Source organism: Myotis nattereri (assembly GCF_964212035.1).
Source record: "Myotis nattereri genome assembly, chromosome: 11".
Lineage (NCBI taxonomy): Eukaryota > Metazoa > Chordata > Mammalia > Chiroptera > Vespertilionidae > Myotis > Myotis nattereri.
The window spans coordinates 7,520,026-7,534,949 of record NC_138086.1 but is presented as its reverse complement, the minus strand read 5'-3'; the positions used below and the strand labels follow the sequence as shown (position 1 = coordinate 7,534,949).

General features: G+C 40.6%; 2 protein-coding genes across 4 annotated transcripts in view; one reads left to right on the top strand and one right to left on the bottom strand.

The window, feature by feature from the left end:
* The first annotated feature begins 1,640 nt into the window (after positions 1 to 1,640).
* COA1 (cytochrome c oxidase assembly factor 1) overlaps positions 1,641 to 14,924 on the top strand; it is a 35,571-nt gene continuing 22,287 nt past the window's right edge. For all 3 annotated transcript variants that reach the window (XR_013996580.1, XR_013996581.1, XM_081102136.1), the window contains exons 1-3: positions 1,641 to 1,813; positions 5,703 to 5,804; positions 14,327 to 14,379. The gene's annotated coding sequence lies outside the window, so the exon portion shown is untranslated. The remainder of the gene's footprint in view (positions 1,814 to 5,702; positions 5,805 to 14,326; positions 14,380 to 14,924) is intronic.
* Positions 3,826 to 3,996, bottom strand: LOC308527437 (small ribosomal subunit protein uS14-like; the record flags this gene model as incomplete). The annotated part of the gene is made up of 1 exon (XM_081102768.1): positions 3,826 to 3,996. The coding sequence occupies one exon, from the start codon at positions 3,994 to 3,996 to the stop codon at positions 3,826 to 3,828; it is 171 nt and encodes a 56-aa protein (XP_080958894.1).

Below are 14,924 nucleotides of genomic sequence, written 5' to 3'. Positions count from 1 at the left end.
TCTTAGGACAGTTTTATAGTATGCATAATATATCAACACCACACAGAGTACGTGTATACAATCTAATTTTTTCCTAGTATAGGTGTGTGGTTTGAAGAGTGAACTGGATTAGTCTGGTTTTGGAACACAATTTAGGTGACCTATCAGTCCCGAGGCTCGTTGCTTCATGGAGGGAATGTATTTGGACTTCAAGCTTGACACGAAAAAAGTAAATGATGATAACAATGATTATGATGATCATGGAACTGTAATCGGAACCAAGGTTTAGCTGCCTGCACCATGAAAACCAAACTTGTGAGACAGACGCTGGTGAAAAAGGTTTATTCAAGTACTGGTCACCTGAGAAGATGGGGGACTCTTTTTTCTAAAAATTATTCTTTATTGTTGAAAGTTTTACATATGTCAGGATGGGGGACTCTTGTTACAAAGCCCATCTCAGCATCTCAGTGCAGGCAGGGGTTTTATAGGGAGGGAGAGGGAAAGCAGAACAAAGAGATGAGTGGCAATGTCCTTGCTGGTCCCAATGTGGGTCTGTAGTGCCAGCATATGGAACTGGTCAGTGCTAGCCAATTCCTGCCGTTGGGGGAGCTGGGTCAGCCGAAGTCACCGTCATGGCCCTGTCTTGTACAAGCAGGAACTGGAACTGCTGATGCCTGCAATATGCTTATAAGGAAACTGCAGGGTGTGAGTTCCTTTTATCAGCTTGTTAGTACACTTTATTCTAATTCCGCTTCATGGTTAGTTGGAGTAGAATAAAGTTTTTATTCTCTGTTACAGAATGATCAAGATGAAAATAATAATAGCTAATGTTTACTGAGCACTTACAAGACACCAGGCACTATTCTAAGTACTTTGCCTCCTTTACAAATCTCTGCGGTAAATACTATTACCTATTTTACTAGTAAATTCCATGAGAACAGAGACCACTCCAGTATTTTCTCTTTTTTTCTAATTTTTCAAAATTTATTTATTCATTTTTGATAGAGATAGAGATGGATAGATAGATAGACAGATAGATGCATTCATTGGTTGATTTTTGTATGTGCCCTGACCAGAAATCGAACCCACAACCTTGGCATATGGGTCAGCGCTCTGATCAACAGCTACCTGGCCAGGGCCATTTCAGCTTTTTCTTCCCTGTGCATTCCCTGGATTTAGCAAATTAATTGGTGAATAAGATACATTTTATTGTTGCCAGCTTTCTTAGCGAAAGGAGCAACATGGATTTCAGGGCCAGAGTGCGGGGGTCAGGGGGCCTGTGGCTTCGCGTCCTTGGGGGTCAGCCAAGCCCGCGAGCCCTGAAAGGAGCCAAGAGAGACTGCAGCTTAAATCTCCGCGCCGAGCCCTGGCCGGTTTTGCTCAATGGATAGAGCGTTGGCCTGCGGACTGAAAGGTCCTGGGTTCAACTCCGGCCAAGGGCACATCCCTAGTAGGAGGCATGTTGGAGGCAGCCGATCCGGCCCAGACCCAGAAAACAAAAAGCGGAGATTTGAGGAGTCGAACTCCTTCCTGGCAGGAGCCTCAACACTAGGAAGCTGAAGCCCGTCCGCCAGGCGGGGTCGCTCTAGTCCACGTGGGGCAAGCACGTCCCGCAGCTGACGCTCTAGCCGCCAGAGGAGGCGCCGCCGGAAGTCTCGACTGCTCCCGGGGGCGTGCGGCCCGCAGGCTCGTCCCGCCCCCTCCTCACCTGCGGCTCCAGCCCTGCGGCTCTTCGCCTCCGCCACCTGCTCCTTCTGCCTCCCGCTCCTTCTGCCCCGGACAAGTTAGATTCTCCCCAGGGAGAAGGAGCCTGGTCCCTCCTGCGCCCCGAAAGGTTAGTTCCGGCAGCCGGGAGGCCGCGGCTGCGTGCGGGGCGGGCCGCTTGAAGGGCGCCCGGGCCCTCGGGGGTCATCCGCCGCTGTCGCTCGCTCCCTCCGCTGCGCGGGGCGCCGGAGGCAGGCGGTGGGTTGCGCCCTGGGGATGCGGCTAGGGAACCCCCCCCCCCCCCCCCCCCGCGAGTTGTGAAGCGCCTGGAGCTGATCTGGCTGTGCGGTCCCAGGAGCACATTGTGAAGAGTTGGGGGAGTGGGGTCCCCCGAGAGGTGTAACCGGGCACTCGGTGGTGGTCCTGAGTTGCACGGGGAGGAGGACCCTGCCAAGATAGTTGTAGAGTTTTCTGGCCAATGGTCACAACACCTTTTGCCCGACCACACGTGAGCGCCATCCAGGGGCTGACTGTCGGTATGATTTCAGTGTAGGGCGCGGTGCACGTGCATGTATGTGTATGTGTGTCCGTCTTCGTGCATGTGCGTGTGCGCGCGCGCGCCCGGTCTGCTGAGTGTAATTTTTAAAATCTATTAAAAATCTGCCCTGGCTGGTTTGCTCAGTGGGTAGAGCGTCAGCCTGCACACTGAAGGGTCCCAGGTTTGATTCTGGTCCAGGGCACATGCCTGGGTTTCGGCTCGATTCCCAGTAGGGGGCGTGCAAGAGGCAGCCAATCAATGATTCTCTCTCATCATTGATGTTTCTATCTCTCCCTCTCCCTTCCTCTCTAAAATCAATAAAACATGTTTTTTAAAAAATCTTATATTTTGATATTTGCTTGTCTGTCTTCCCCATCTCCTCCCGATTCTCACCTGAGGGGCATTGCTCTACTTCAAGGTGTTCTCTTTGGGTAGAAGTAGCAACGCTCTGTTTAAACCGCGCATCTGACAAGCAGCCCGTGTTCCTCTGCGCAGAATCTGGCTGTCACTCCCATTGACTCAGGTGAATGAAAAGCCCTTAGCCTGGCTGAACTTCTCAGTTCTTAGTTCTGCTGAACTTCTCAGTCTCATCCTTCAAGGAAAACACCCCTAAACGGACACACTACTCCCCCCATGTCAACCTGCAGTAATCTCATCACTTTGGATATGACAGGGTTGTATCATGGTTTACCCATGTTTGAAATTTACCTTTCATTTAGTCAGAATTTGTTGAATGCCTAACATTGCCAAACACTGTTTTAGGAGCTGAGGATATAATGGGGGGGGGGGGGGCGCGGGGGTGAATACAGTCTAAGGTTCTTTAAAGAAACAGCAACAAACAGCTTAATTGTGATATAGTTCGCATACCATAGGATTAACCCATTTAAAATGTACATTGATTTTTAAAGATACATTCACAAAGTGGTAAAACCATCAACACTGTTAATCTAAAAATGAAAGACCTTTCGAAGTGAGAGGCAAGCAGCATTTATTTGTGACCAGAGCATTCAGGTAGAAGCCCAGGGTTATTTATGAGAAGGGGAAGGGGAACAATTACATCAATAGAAGGGAGGCATTTCTGTTGGTACAGATCAGTTAACATAGCGATGCTAATTGTAAACAATATTTTCAGTTTAGATGTCATCAGTCCAGTAGTCATAATATCTGCTTTCTTGTTATCTTTGCAGACAGTTCCTTTGGGACACAATGTTGCTTTCTGCCCCATCTAAAGATTCTTTTGCTCTGTTTTAATATTCCAAGATTTGAGGCTTAAGACATACAAGGCAGTTCCTCTGGGATAGCAACTGCATTTACACCATGATCAAGTTTAAAACATTTTCTTAACCCCGAAAGAAACCCTGAACCCATGGGCAGTCTCTTCTGACTTTCTCCCCAACCCCACTGCACTCCTAGCCCTAAGTAACTACTAATCTACTGTCTGTATATTTGCCTACTCTGGGTAATTTATATAAATGAAATCATACAGCGTGTGGTCTCTTTTTAAAATATATATTTGAAGGTTTTTTAAAAATCATTTTATGTACAAAGAGATAGCATTCTGTGATAAGGTGGATGTCTTGAACAACCCATTCATGGAAGTTCACTTAGTCCAACTTAATGAAACCTATGTCCTTCGCGTACTGACGGAAACACTGGCGATGCATGTTGGGGCTGTACGTCCGGATTAGACCATGGCGGTTTGAACAGATGTGGCAAGAACGAGCATCCTGGCCGAATTTCCTCGGATGGCTCCAGTAGAGTTGCTGGTGACCCATCTTGCTCACTCTGTAGCAACGAGGCAAAAGGAAAGAGCTAGCGCACGCATGGCTTCTTGATATTTTTATGTTTAGTCTTTTTTGATTGTCTTTCACTTCACATTTATGTCATCCATGTTGTAGCAGGTATCAGTACTTAATTCCTTTATATTGCTGGATTATATTTCATTTTATGGATATACCACCCTTTATCCACCGGTCAGTTCATGGACATTAGGATTGTTTTGGCTAATATGAATAACGCTGCTGTGAACGTTTATGTCTAAGTTTTAACGCAAGCATCATGTCCCCGTTTCTCTTGGGTATATACCTAGGAGTGGAATTGCTGGGTCTTTGCATCTGAAGGAATTGCCGGACTGTTTTCTAGAGCCGCTGCGCCATTTATATTCCCATCAGCAGTGTAGGCTGGTTCTGATTTCTCCACATCCCTGTCAGCAGTTGTCTTTTCTATTCTAGCCGTCCTCCTGGGGGTGAGCTGTGTCTGGTGGTTTTGATGTGCATTTCTCTGGTAGCCAGTGATGTTGAACATCTTTTCATGTGCTTATTGTCCATTTGTGTATCTTTGGACAAATGTCTGTTTATATCCTTCGTTCAGTTTTAATCAGGTTATTATTCTTTTCATCATTGAATTGTAAGAATTCTTTATATATTCTAGAGTGTTTTTTTAAATTATATTTTTATTGATTTCAGAGAAGAAGGGAGAGGGAGAGAGAGATAGAAACATCAATGTTGAAAAAGAATCATTGGTTGGCTGCCTCCTGCACGCCACCCACAGGGGATCCAGCCCACAACCCTGGCATGTGCCCTGACTGGAATCGAACCTGTGACCTCCTGGTTCATAAGTCAATGCGCAACCACTGAGCCACATTGGCTGGGCATATATATTCTAGATGTAAGTCCCTTATCAGATATGTGAAAGCCTTGTAGATTATGCTATAGTTCCTTTAAATGAAAAGCATGTGAGGTTAATATTTACTCTCTCTGAAGACCATGGTTAAGGTCTGTGGGGGCAATTCAGTGAGTAAGTTGAACAATAACTGCTGTGTGTAGAAGACCAGGCCCAGGAAAAAGCCGTAAAGAATATGTGTACAGCATTATGAGATTTGAAAATGAAGCCAGAAGAAATAGTTTATATAATTTGTTTATTCCCTATTGAATTTTGTGTTTTCCTTACTGATTTGTAAGAGTTTTGTATAGAGATGTTCACCTATTTTGACTTAGATATGTGGCAAATATTTTCAGTCTATTTGCCTATTAAATTTTGTTTTTTATCTTTTACTATACTGATGTCTTACATTTTTTTGTGTAGTCAGTGTTTTCCTTTTGTAGGCTTTTGTGGGTGTAGTTTGGGATACTGCTTTAAATTATATGCGTTATAGAAACTAACATAGTAGTTCCCTGGTTAGTGTGACATATGCATTCCTAGTACATATTTAACTTAGAATGTTTATTATTATAGACATTGCCTCCTTACCTACCTGCCTTGAAAAATATGCTATAATCTGCTTCAGTTTTGTTGGTTCATTTAATTTTCTATTTCAAACAGACTTGTAGAAGTTACTCCTTTATTCTTTTATTCATGTTTAATATACTGTATTAAATTTGTGAGAGCTGTACTGGACAGTTGTCATCAAGTAGTGGTACTTATTTTATGTTAATAGAAGTTTATTTGAGGATTTAAAAAATATATTTTTATTTATTTTTAGAGAGAGAAGAAGGGAGAGGGATAGAAACATCGATGAGAGAGGAACATCATCGATTGGCTGCCTTCTGCACTGTCTCTACTGGGGATTGAGCCTGTAACCAAGGTAAGTGACCTTGACCAGAATTGAACCTGGGACCCTTTAGTCCGCAGGCCAATGCTCTATCCACTGAGCCAAACCGGCAATGGCTCTTTGAGGATTTAATATGTACAGAGCTTGGATGTAACTATATTGGTTCTATATTGATAGGGACATGCTGGGAATACAGTTTTATAAAATCTGATTAACATTTTTATATTTGTTTTTCTCATTTCATAGGTTTAACTCAAATATTTTTATATTTTTTTTATTTCGTAGTGGTAATTCAAATATTTTTAAGGTCGCTGAACATTTTGAGAAACTGAGGAAAGTTATATTACCATAGCTCTCTAGTTGCATATCTTTATTTTACATACAATTTCTAGTTCTCCCTATGGCCTGATTTGTCAGGAGGATTTTGTGTTTCTTCACTGCTTAAGTTGTGGTAAAATATACATAACACAAAGTTTAGCATTTTAACCATACAATTCAGTAACATTAAATACATTCATATTGTTGTGCAACTTTCTGAACCATTCTCTCCACACCTTTATCTTCAAAACTAAAACTCTGTATCCATTAAATAACTCTCCATTGTCTCCCTGCTACCCAGCCCCTGGCAACCATGATTCTACTTTTGTCTCTGTGAGTTTGACTATTCTAGGTATCTCATATAAGTGGAATCCTATAAAGTGCTCTTGGCACCTTATAACATTTGGCAACTACAAATGCACTGGAAAGGTCTGCAGATGGACTTGAATGCTGCAGACACTTGGAACTTTAACATAACTTACTTGCTTAGTATCCTGCCAATACCAAGATTACACAGATGTTAAGCACCCAGCTCAGCCTGTTTATACCCCAGCTTTTTGAAAGAGGCAATACACAATCAAATAAAAAATGCCTTTATAAGGCTTCTTTTCAGGGTACCAGAATCAAAGTTAAATACTGATTCCTAGTTTCCATTATTAGATTGTTACCTAGCATCACACCTGTCTATGTCAGGAATAGAGTGAGATAGCCCCAGTATTATTGAGATGAGACATATCTTCATTATGGTAGTAGTTATGCAAATCTGTACTAGTGTTAAAGTTCATAGAACTGTAAACAGAAAGGCAAAGTAGTCACTTTTACTGTATGATAATTTTTAAAAAGATACAGAATAAGAGGATAAAAGGAAAATCATAAAACATTAGAATGCAAAAGTATTGGCAGAAAATTGAACAGTTTTGCCATTTTTAGCCCAAAGGCCTAATGCCCAAACAAAATTAGGACGATCCTAATCTGACACAAACATGTTGAAATATTTAAACATAGACCTAGAAGTGTTTCTAAAAGTTATGGATGTACACTAGAAATATTTAAATATATTTCAATATTTCATATTTCAAAAACATAATTTGGCAACATTTGAATTTTCTGGGAATACTTCACAGTCTAACGTTTTATGATTTTTCCCCAGTTTTTAAAAAATGGTAACCCAGCTGGTGTGACTCAGTGATTGAGCGTCAACCCTTGAACCAGGAGGTTACAGTTCGATTTTTGGTCGGGGCACATGCCCGAGTTGTGGGCTCTATCCCCAGTAGTGGGTATGCAGGAGGCAGCCAGTCAGTGATTCTCATCATTGATGTTTCTATCTTTCCCTCTCTCTCCCTCTCTCTGAAATCAACCAGATATTTATATGGCACTTTTTATCCTCTTATTGAGTATGTTTTTGAAAAATATTGTAATACAGTAAATTTGACTATTTTGCCTTTTGGTTTACAGTTCTATGAATTTTAACACATGTATAGCTTTGTGTAACCATCAATATAATCAGATATACCTCATCTCAAAAACTCTCATGCTGTCTTTTCATGGTCACATCTTTCCCTCAATCACGTAATCAAAACCAAAAAGTAAATATTATGTTGTGGTTTCTAATTGTGGAAATTGGTGAAGTTGAATTTATTTCTTTTCTGTATACTAATGGTTTTATCCAAGTGTAATGGGCTAGAAAGGACAAAATCAACTTTGTCTTTAAAAAATTTTTTTCAATTACAATTTACATTCAATTATTTTGTATTAGTTTCAGGTGTATAACATAATAGTTAGACAATCATATTTTATAAAGTGTTCCCCCTGATATTTCCAGTACACAAGTGGCCCTATACAAGTACATAGTTATTACAGTATTGACTATATTCCCTATGCTGTACTTTACATCCACATAACTGTGTAACTACTGAGCTGTATTTCTCAATCCCTTCATCTTTTTCATCTAGATCCCTAATTCCTCTCCCCTCTGGCAACCATTAGTCTGTTTTCTTTCAGAAACTCACAAACTTTCTCAGAAATAAAACTATTTTTGTAGTGATATCTTCTAACAGGTGGCGAAGCTGTGCTATAGTAGGACATTAATAAAGATTGTGATGCTTGTTGTTGGCTGAAAGTAATTACTTTAAGTTTTCACTTCTGAAAACCAGGACAGTTAATTAAGAGTTAACATTAACTATTGAATATATTTACTTGGATCCTTTCCAAAATCTCTCTTATTCTTGTAATATTCCTAGCAAACAAGTTGTGGATAAAAGTACCCGTAATACTTATGTATTTATTTTCAAATGTTTTTAAATATTTGCAGAGTTATGAGTTAACTCTTTACTTAAGGTTAACCTTTGTGGTGCGAATAACTCTAGTTTTAAGAATAAATTCATAAGTCATAGAATCTTACTAGTGAGACTTAAGTTATTTTATATTCCAGCTTTTTCTATCACATGTAGGAAGCTCGTCTGTCATTCCTCAAAATTGGTGGCATTAATTAATCAGCAAATGGAGCAGATGCAGAAGAAAGATACAGATGTCAAATGTCAGATCCTGAGTTTGAAGCTTTAATGGAGATATTCAGTGGGAAATGATGTGGGGCTTGTGAGACATGAACACTTAGATAACTCATAAGTTTTCAAATATAATGCACCCAAAAAAGGACTCCCCTTTTCCTTACACTTGTAGTGCGTTACATTTGACAGTATATACCTCCCTGGGAACTGGAACCACCATTTATCCAGATGCTCATGAAAACTGTCTCTGACCATCTTTAGGACCTTTCAACATTTTCTTTATTCTTCCTCTTAGAGTTTCTCAAATGTCATCTCATTTCTTCCTCTATCACCCTAGTTCAAACTACCATTATCTCTCTGGATACTGCTTCCTAATTGGTCTACCGAAAAGTATTATTACCTCCATTTTATTTTTCATATAAAATCTATTTTATTTTTTACCTATCATCTCTTATTCCCTCATACGCTCTTCTACTTCCCCTTCCCCCCTCTACCCTGCAATCACTGCATTGCTGTCCATGAGTTCTTTTCTTAATCTCTTCACCCCCACAATAGCTCCCCTCCCCCCGCCCCCAACAGAGCTATGCCTGTTGAGTCTGTCTATGAGTTGGTTTCTGTTTTGCTTGTTAGTTCACTTTGTTAATTAAATTCTACATATGAGTGAAATCATATGGTATTTGTCTTTCTCTGACTGGCTTATTTATTTCACTTAACATAATGTTCTCCAGGTCCATCCTTTTTATAGCTGAGTAGTAAGTATTTCATTGTGTAAATGTACCATAGCTATTTTATCCATTCATCTCCTGATGGGCACTTGGGCTGCTTCCATATCTTGGCTATTGTAAATAATGCTGCAGTGAAAATAGGGGTGCTTATATTCGTCTGAATTAGTGTTATGGGTTTCTTCAGATAAATTCCCAGAAGTGGAATTTCTGGGTCATAAAGCAGTTCCATTTTTAGTTTTTTGAGGTAACTCCATACTGCTTTCCACAGTTGCTGCATCAATCTGCATTTCCACCAACACCACACAAGGGTTCCCTTTTAAAAGCTATTTTAAAAGATATAAAATCTGCCCTCCCAGCATAGCTCAGTAGTTGAGAGTTGACCTATGAACCAGGAGGTCACGGTTAGATTTCCGGGGTCAGGGCATATGCCTGAGTTGTGGGCTCAGTCCCCAGTGTGGGGTGTGTAGGAGGCAACCAATCGATGATTCTCTCTCATCATTGATGTTTCTATCTCTCTCACTCCCTCTCCCTTCCTCTCTGAAATCAATAAAAATATATTAAAAAAAAGATATAAAATCTGATCATGTTGATTTGCTGCTTGAAACTCTTCTACTATTTACCATAATACTTAAAATAAGCCTGAAATATTTAACTTAACCCACCACATTCCTCCCTTCTTCCAACCTGTGATATGGCCTCACTGCTTTCTGCTAAAGTTTCATATCATGTCTCTTCTTCCCTGCTCACTTGCTCCATCCTATCTGGTGTCCTCTCTGTTCCTTGATTGGAGGAGGTGAGGAGAATAGATGCCAGGAGACCTGTTTTTAAGCCAACATGTACTTTAGGTAAGGACAAGATGCTTAATAATTAAGTTTGTGGCTCAGAGGGACATTTTCATAGCAGGAACTCATCACTTTTCAACTGCTCATAGTAAATCAAGGGATAAATGCACATGAGTGTGGTCTGTGTGGACCAAAATTATATTCCAACCGAGAAAAGAAAATTTAGGACCAGGCAGTTATTACCTTTATATTTGGTAGCTTTCACTCAGTATGCCTAAAATGACTTTACTTCTATAATGTCACCCATCTAGCATTTAATTATTTGTTAATTTTGTTTTTCATGTGTTAACATTGCCTCAGCAACTAGTTGGACCGCAAAACTATCCAGGGCTTAGTTGCTGTGCAGCCTGTTCTTGAGTCTGTTGGTTCCCAAGGCAGCTCATTCCTTCCTTCTTGGAATAGTTTTGTGTGCTAAGAAATTCTTCTCAATTTTACCAAATCTCTGGCCTGCAATTCCACATACTGGCTCTCATTTTCTGTGGAAGCATAGAGAACAAGCCTAACTTCTCTTACCCCATTAACCTCTTAGCTAATGAAGTAGCTGTGGTAGCTCCCAGAATTTTCTTTTAAACATCCTCAGCTTCTTTTACTATTTATAGTTATATTTACTATTCTGGGCGCTTTCTACTAATTATCCACTAGTTCAGTGTTTGAAGGTGTAATTTTGGGACCACCTGTATTGAATCACTTAAGATACTTGTTTTAACAACTCCTTTGGGATTAAGATGGTAGATTGACTTGGTGGGGGCAGGTATAAGAGGTTAAAGGGGGGATAAATGGTGACGGAGGGAGACTTTGGGTAGTGAACACACAATACAATATAGAGATAATGTATTATAGAATTGTACACTTGAAACCTATATAATTTTATTAACCAGTGTCACCTCAATAAAGTCAGTAAATATTGTGATGCTTCTTGTCAGTTGGAAAACAATTGCTTTAAATTTTCACTTCAGAAAAACTGGACAGTTTACTAAGAATTAATATTTGACTCTTAAATCTATTTAAAAAGATGGTACATTGACTTTTCTAATCTTGCTCACTATTGAAATCCTGCTAAAACTATAGTGAAAACCCAAAAGGACAAGAACTTCAGGAAAGGAGACAATAGCAATACAATTTAGAAAACTAAATAGCCCAAGAATGAGTGGAAGTTAATTTAGATTCCCAAGACTCATGGTCAACCTAAGTTGGCAGAGGGAAAAACTGAAACCAATCATATTTGCCTTATAAATCCTCAAAAAAGCCAAGAACCGGCAATACCAGGTAGCTCTAGAAATTGGGATATAGGCTGAAAAAATAGGATGATTATTGCTGAGATGTAATTCTCCCAATGGATGCTGTTCACCGTGGGACACAAAGCAGATAATTTCTGAATAAAGTAGCATTTACATAAGGGAAAACATTCCTAGCATTTCTCAGGAAATTTGTGTTTATTTGAATCCCAAATTCTGAGGAAAGTTATTTATAAAGTAAGGACACAAAAAATAAATTTTTCTTAAGTATTAAACCTCAGCAGTTAATATTTTGGGATACCATTGGTTCTAAGAGCTCCACTGATATCCAATGGAAAGCAAAAGCAGCCATGCAGACACACTGAATAGAATGTAGAGGTGCACATTTCTGGGAACTAAGACAGGAGCATTTAAGAAAAAAATTATGATCTAAGCATCAGACTTACTTCTAGCTGTTGTTATATATATGTTTATATGTTCTTCCTGTTGCTAATAGTGAGTTATAAATAGAACGAGTATTAAGGTTATGTGCATATTATATTTCATATAGATCCTATGAGCAGACAACAAGTTTGGGAGTAAAATAAATCTATAAATTAGCAGTTACAACATGTTACTCTGTTTAGTACTGTTAACCTTGCTCTGAATTTTCAAGTTCTGTATGTACCGTAGAGTCAATGTCCAGAGATTCTGTGCCATATTAAAGCTTAGTCCCAGTCCTGCATTTGGTGAGTTTAACTTGTGTTCCCAGCTGCAGTTTGTTGCTTTGCTGCTGTACCCAGGCTCCTGCCTGGAGCCTGCTTGAGGCATTGGCCATGCGGCTGCTAAGGCCATATGGCTATGGAGAGTGCTTGGGTGGGGTGAGCATGGGTGAGCACAGGTCTGGAGCTAGAGAGCGAGAGCTTTGTTCTCCTGGGTTTTAACCAGAAGCCTTTCAAAATAACCAAATATCTTCCCAAGATATCGTAGGCTTGCATTGGGGTCCACCCCCTAACCAATTATCTTTTTCCCAGGTTAGACCGACAAGCCTCCATGATCCAGCACCTCCCCCTCAGCCATTTTGACTTATTGAGTATGTCTTAATCTCCTGTCCCCCTCTCCCATATACACAATCCAGTACAGGACTGGGGAAGGGAGGGGTGTTAATCCCCTTGGAGGAACAATGCCACAATTTCTTGGGGTGTGAAGCTGTAGCTTCCCGATGAAGCAAACAGGCCTTTGCTTCCCAGCTGATTGTGGGTAACAATGTTTGGCCTTCCCTTTGCTCTCTTTCTTTTAGTAATTAGCTAACAGTGGTAACACTTCAGTTCACCTGCCTATGTGCCTGCTTCTAGCATATTAAGATGAACCATGGTTTTGGCAATTTGGCGGGGTAGTATAGAGCAAATAATTCACTTTGATAGACTCAGCTGGTAAGACAGAGCCCAATGCCAGGAGTAATACAATACAGAATAATACACAGTGGAGTCTAGCAGCGTAGACGGCCATTCATGGCAGTGACGCCTCCATTTGCAGGCCCACTTCCTGTGGCTCCCCACCAGCTCTCCACAGTGCCGCGGCTCTTGTTTCTGCCGCGCGGCCTTTGCTTGCTGTTTTTACGGATCTGAAGCCCTTCTCCCACTCCTTCACCTTCCTCTTACTCGGAGTCAGTTTTCTTTGCTGATCTCCAGACAGGGCTGACCACGTCCTTGGTGTTGCTTCCTCCCCTGGTACACCCTCTGGTCACACTGACCAGGCTTCTGCTCGCCTCTAGGCACCTTTGTGCAAATTAGAAAAAGGCACCCACCGCTTCTTCAAGACACTTCAGAGAACTTCCAATTGTTAGAAAACCATCTTAATAAATACAGGGCGGGGCAAAAGTAGGCTTACAGTTGTTCATATGGAAAATAATACATTAATAAGTAATAATACAAGCGTAAACTCTGTGTTGCCCCTACTCACGACTGTTAACGTACTTTTTGCCCCATTTGTATATGAGTCTAACTTGTTACCCTGTCCGTGGCACCCTGGTAGGGTTGTGACATGCCCAGTTGCACAGATGTATCTCATGGTTGTATTATAATTATAGTGAATTATCTGGATTCCCCTCATCACTGTTTGAAAGCCCGCAACAACCAAAAGCAAAAGAAAGAATAAAGGTACATATACATGCCACATTCTTGTCTGGAAAAATAGCAGGGAGGGCATACCTGACAAGGCTTTTGCACGAATATATTGTAATTCAGAGACACATGATTTTTTTTGACATTTCAGTATTTCTAAAATCAATGGGTATCTTAAAGTCAGTATATCATGGTTGAAAGCACAGTCCCTGGAGATAGACCACCTGGGTCTGAATCCCAGTTCTACCACTTACACACTTATTTGTGTGACGTGAGGTATGTTACTTTAACCTCTCTGGAGATGATAACAATGGTTCCTACTTCTTGGGATCGTTATGAGAATTAAATGATTATATGTACAGTGCTTACAATAATACCAGGCTCCTAATAGTAAGAGATACAAATATTCACTGTTATTATCAATATTATTAAAGGCTATGCATATATTTATTTCTTTTTAACCCTGAAAAGCTGTTTTTAATCCATGGTGTACAGCTTCTATTGATAGCATCTTGTTTCGGTGGGCTGCTCACAGGCCCATGATTGGGTGCACTGAGGTGACACGCCCACTGCCGCTGCAGTGCGCCCTCCCCTGCCCACATCAGTCTCCTGGTGGCTGGCTTTGGATTTTCTTCCTTAAGGGCAGAAGAGAAAGAGGAAAACTAGGGCCCTTTATAGACAAGGCTTGTTTTAGAGGTTAAACTTAACTTCATGTTCACGTTCTAAGGCTTGGATTGGTAATAAATCTTGGCTCTATAAAATTAGACACCAGAGAGAATTGGGTTTGAAAAAGTGATTTTAATGTAAAATCATTTTCTAATTGCAGGGCAAATTTCCTTTGATGATTTTCAAGAAAGCCGTGTTACACAGTGGCAAAAGGTAATGAATGTTCCTGGCCAGGTTCCCCACTAGAGTCCTCCAGGGTACCCTGAAGTTAGACAGTAGATGAAAATTGCTGCCTGAATAGCTGTGGGTTTCTCCTGGTCATTCATTTTCACTTGTGGTTGTAACTGCACATGAAAGATGGGGTGGCTGTTCTCTGCAGTGTTCCAGGATGTCCTTTATTCCATGCCTCCTGCTAACTTTAGGAACTACAATCTGGTGAGGAACTCTGCAGAGCTCTTGCTCATTGTCCTACTCTGTTGAGGGCGCTTTCAAATTAGGCAAGGTCTCACTAATGCATTCGTTGGAGATGTTCTGACCATTTTCATTATTAGACTAAATGTTTATTTCCAGATTACATTACTTTATTGACTTTACATTAAACTTTGATAAATAGTCTTGCATGCTACATTGCACCAGCTGAAACTCTTACAGCAGTTTTTGTACATTTGAGTTTCAGCTGCCTTTTTTTAGTTAAACAAAACTATATAATACATGGATAAGCGAAAACTTAACCTTGCCTCATTTTATAAGTTGATCAA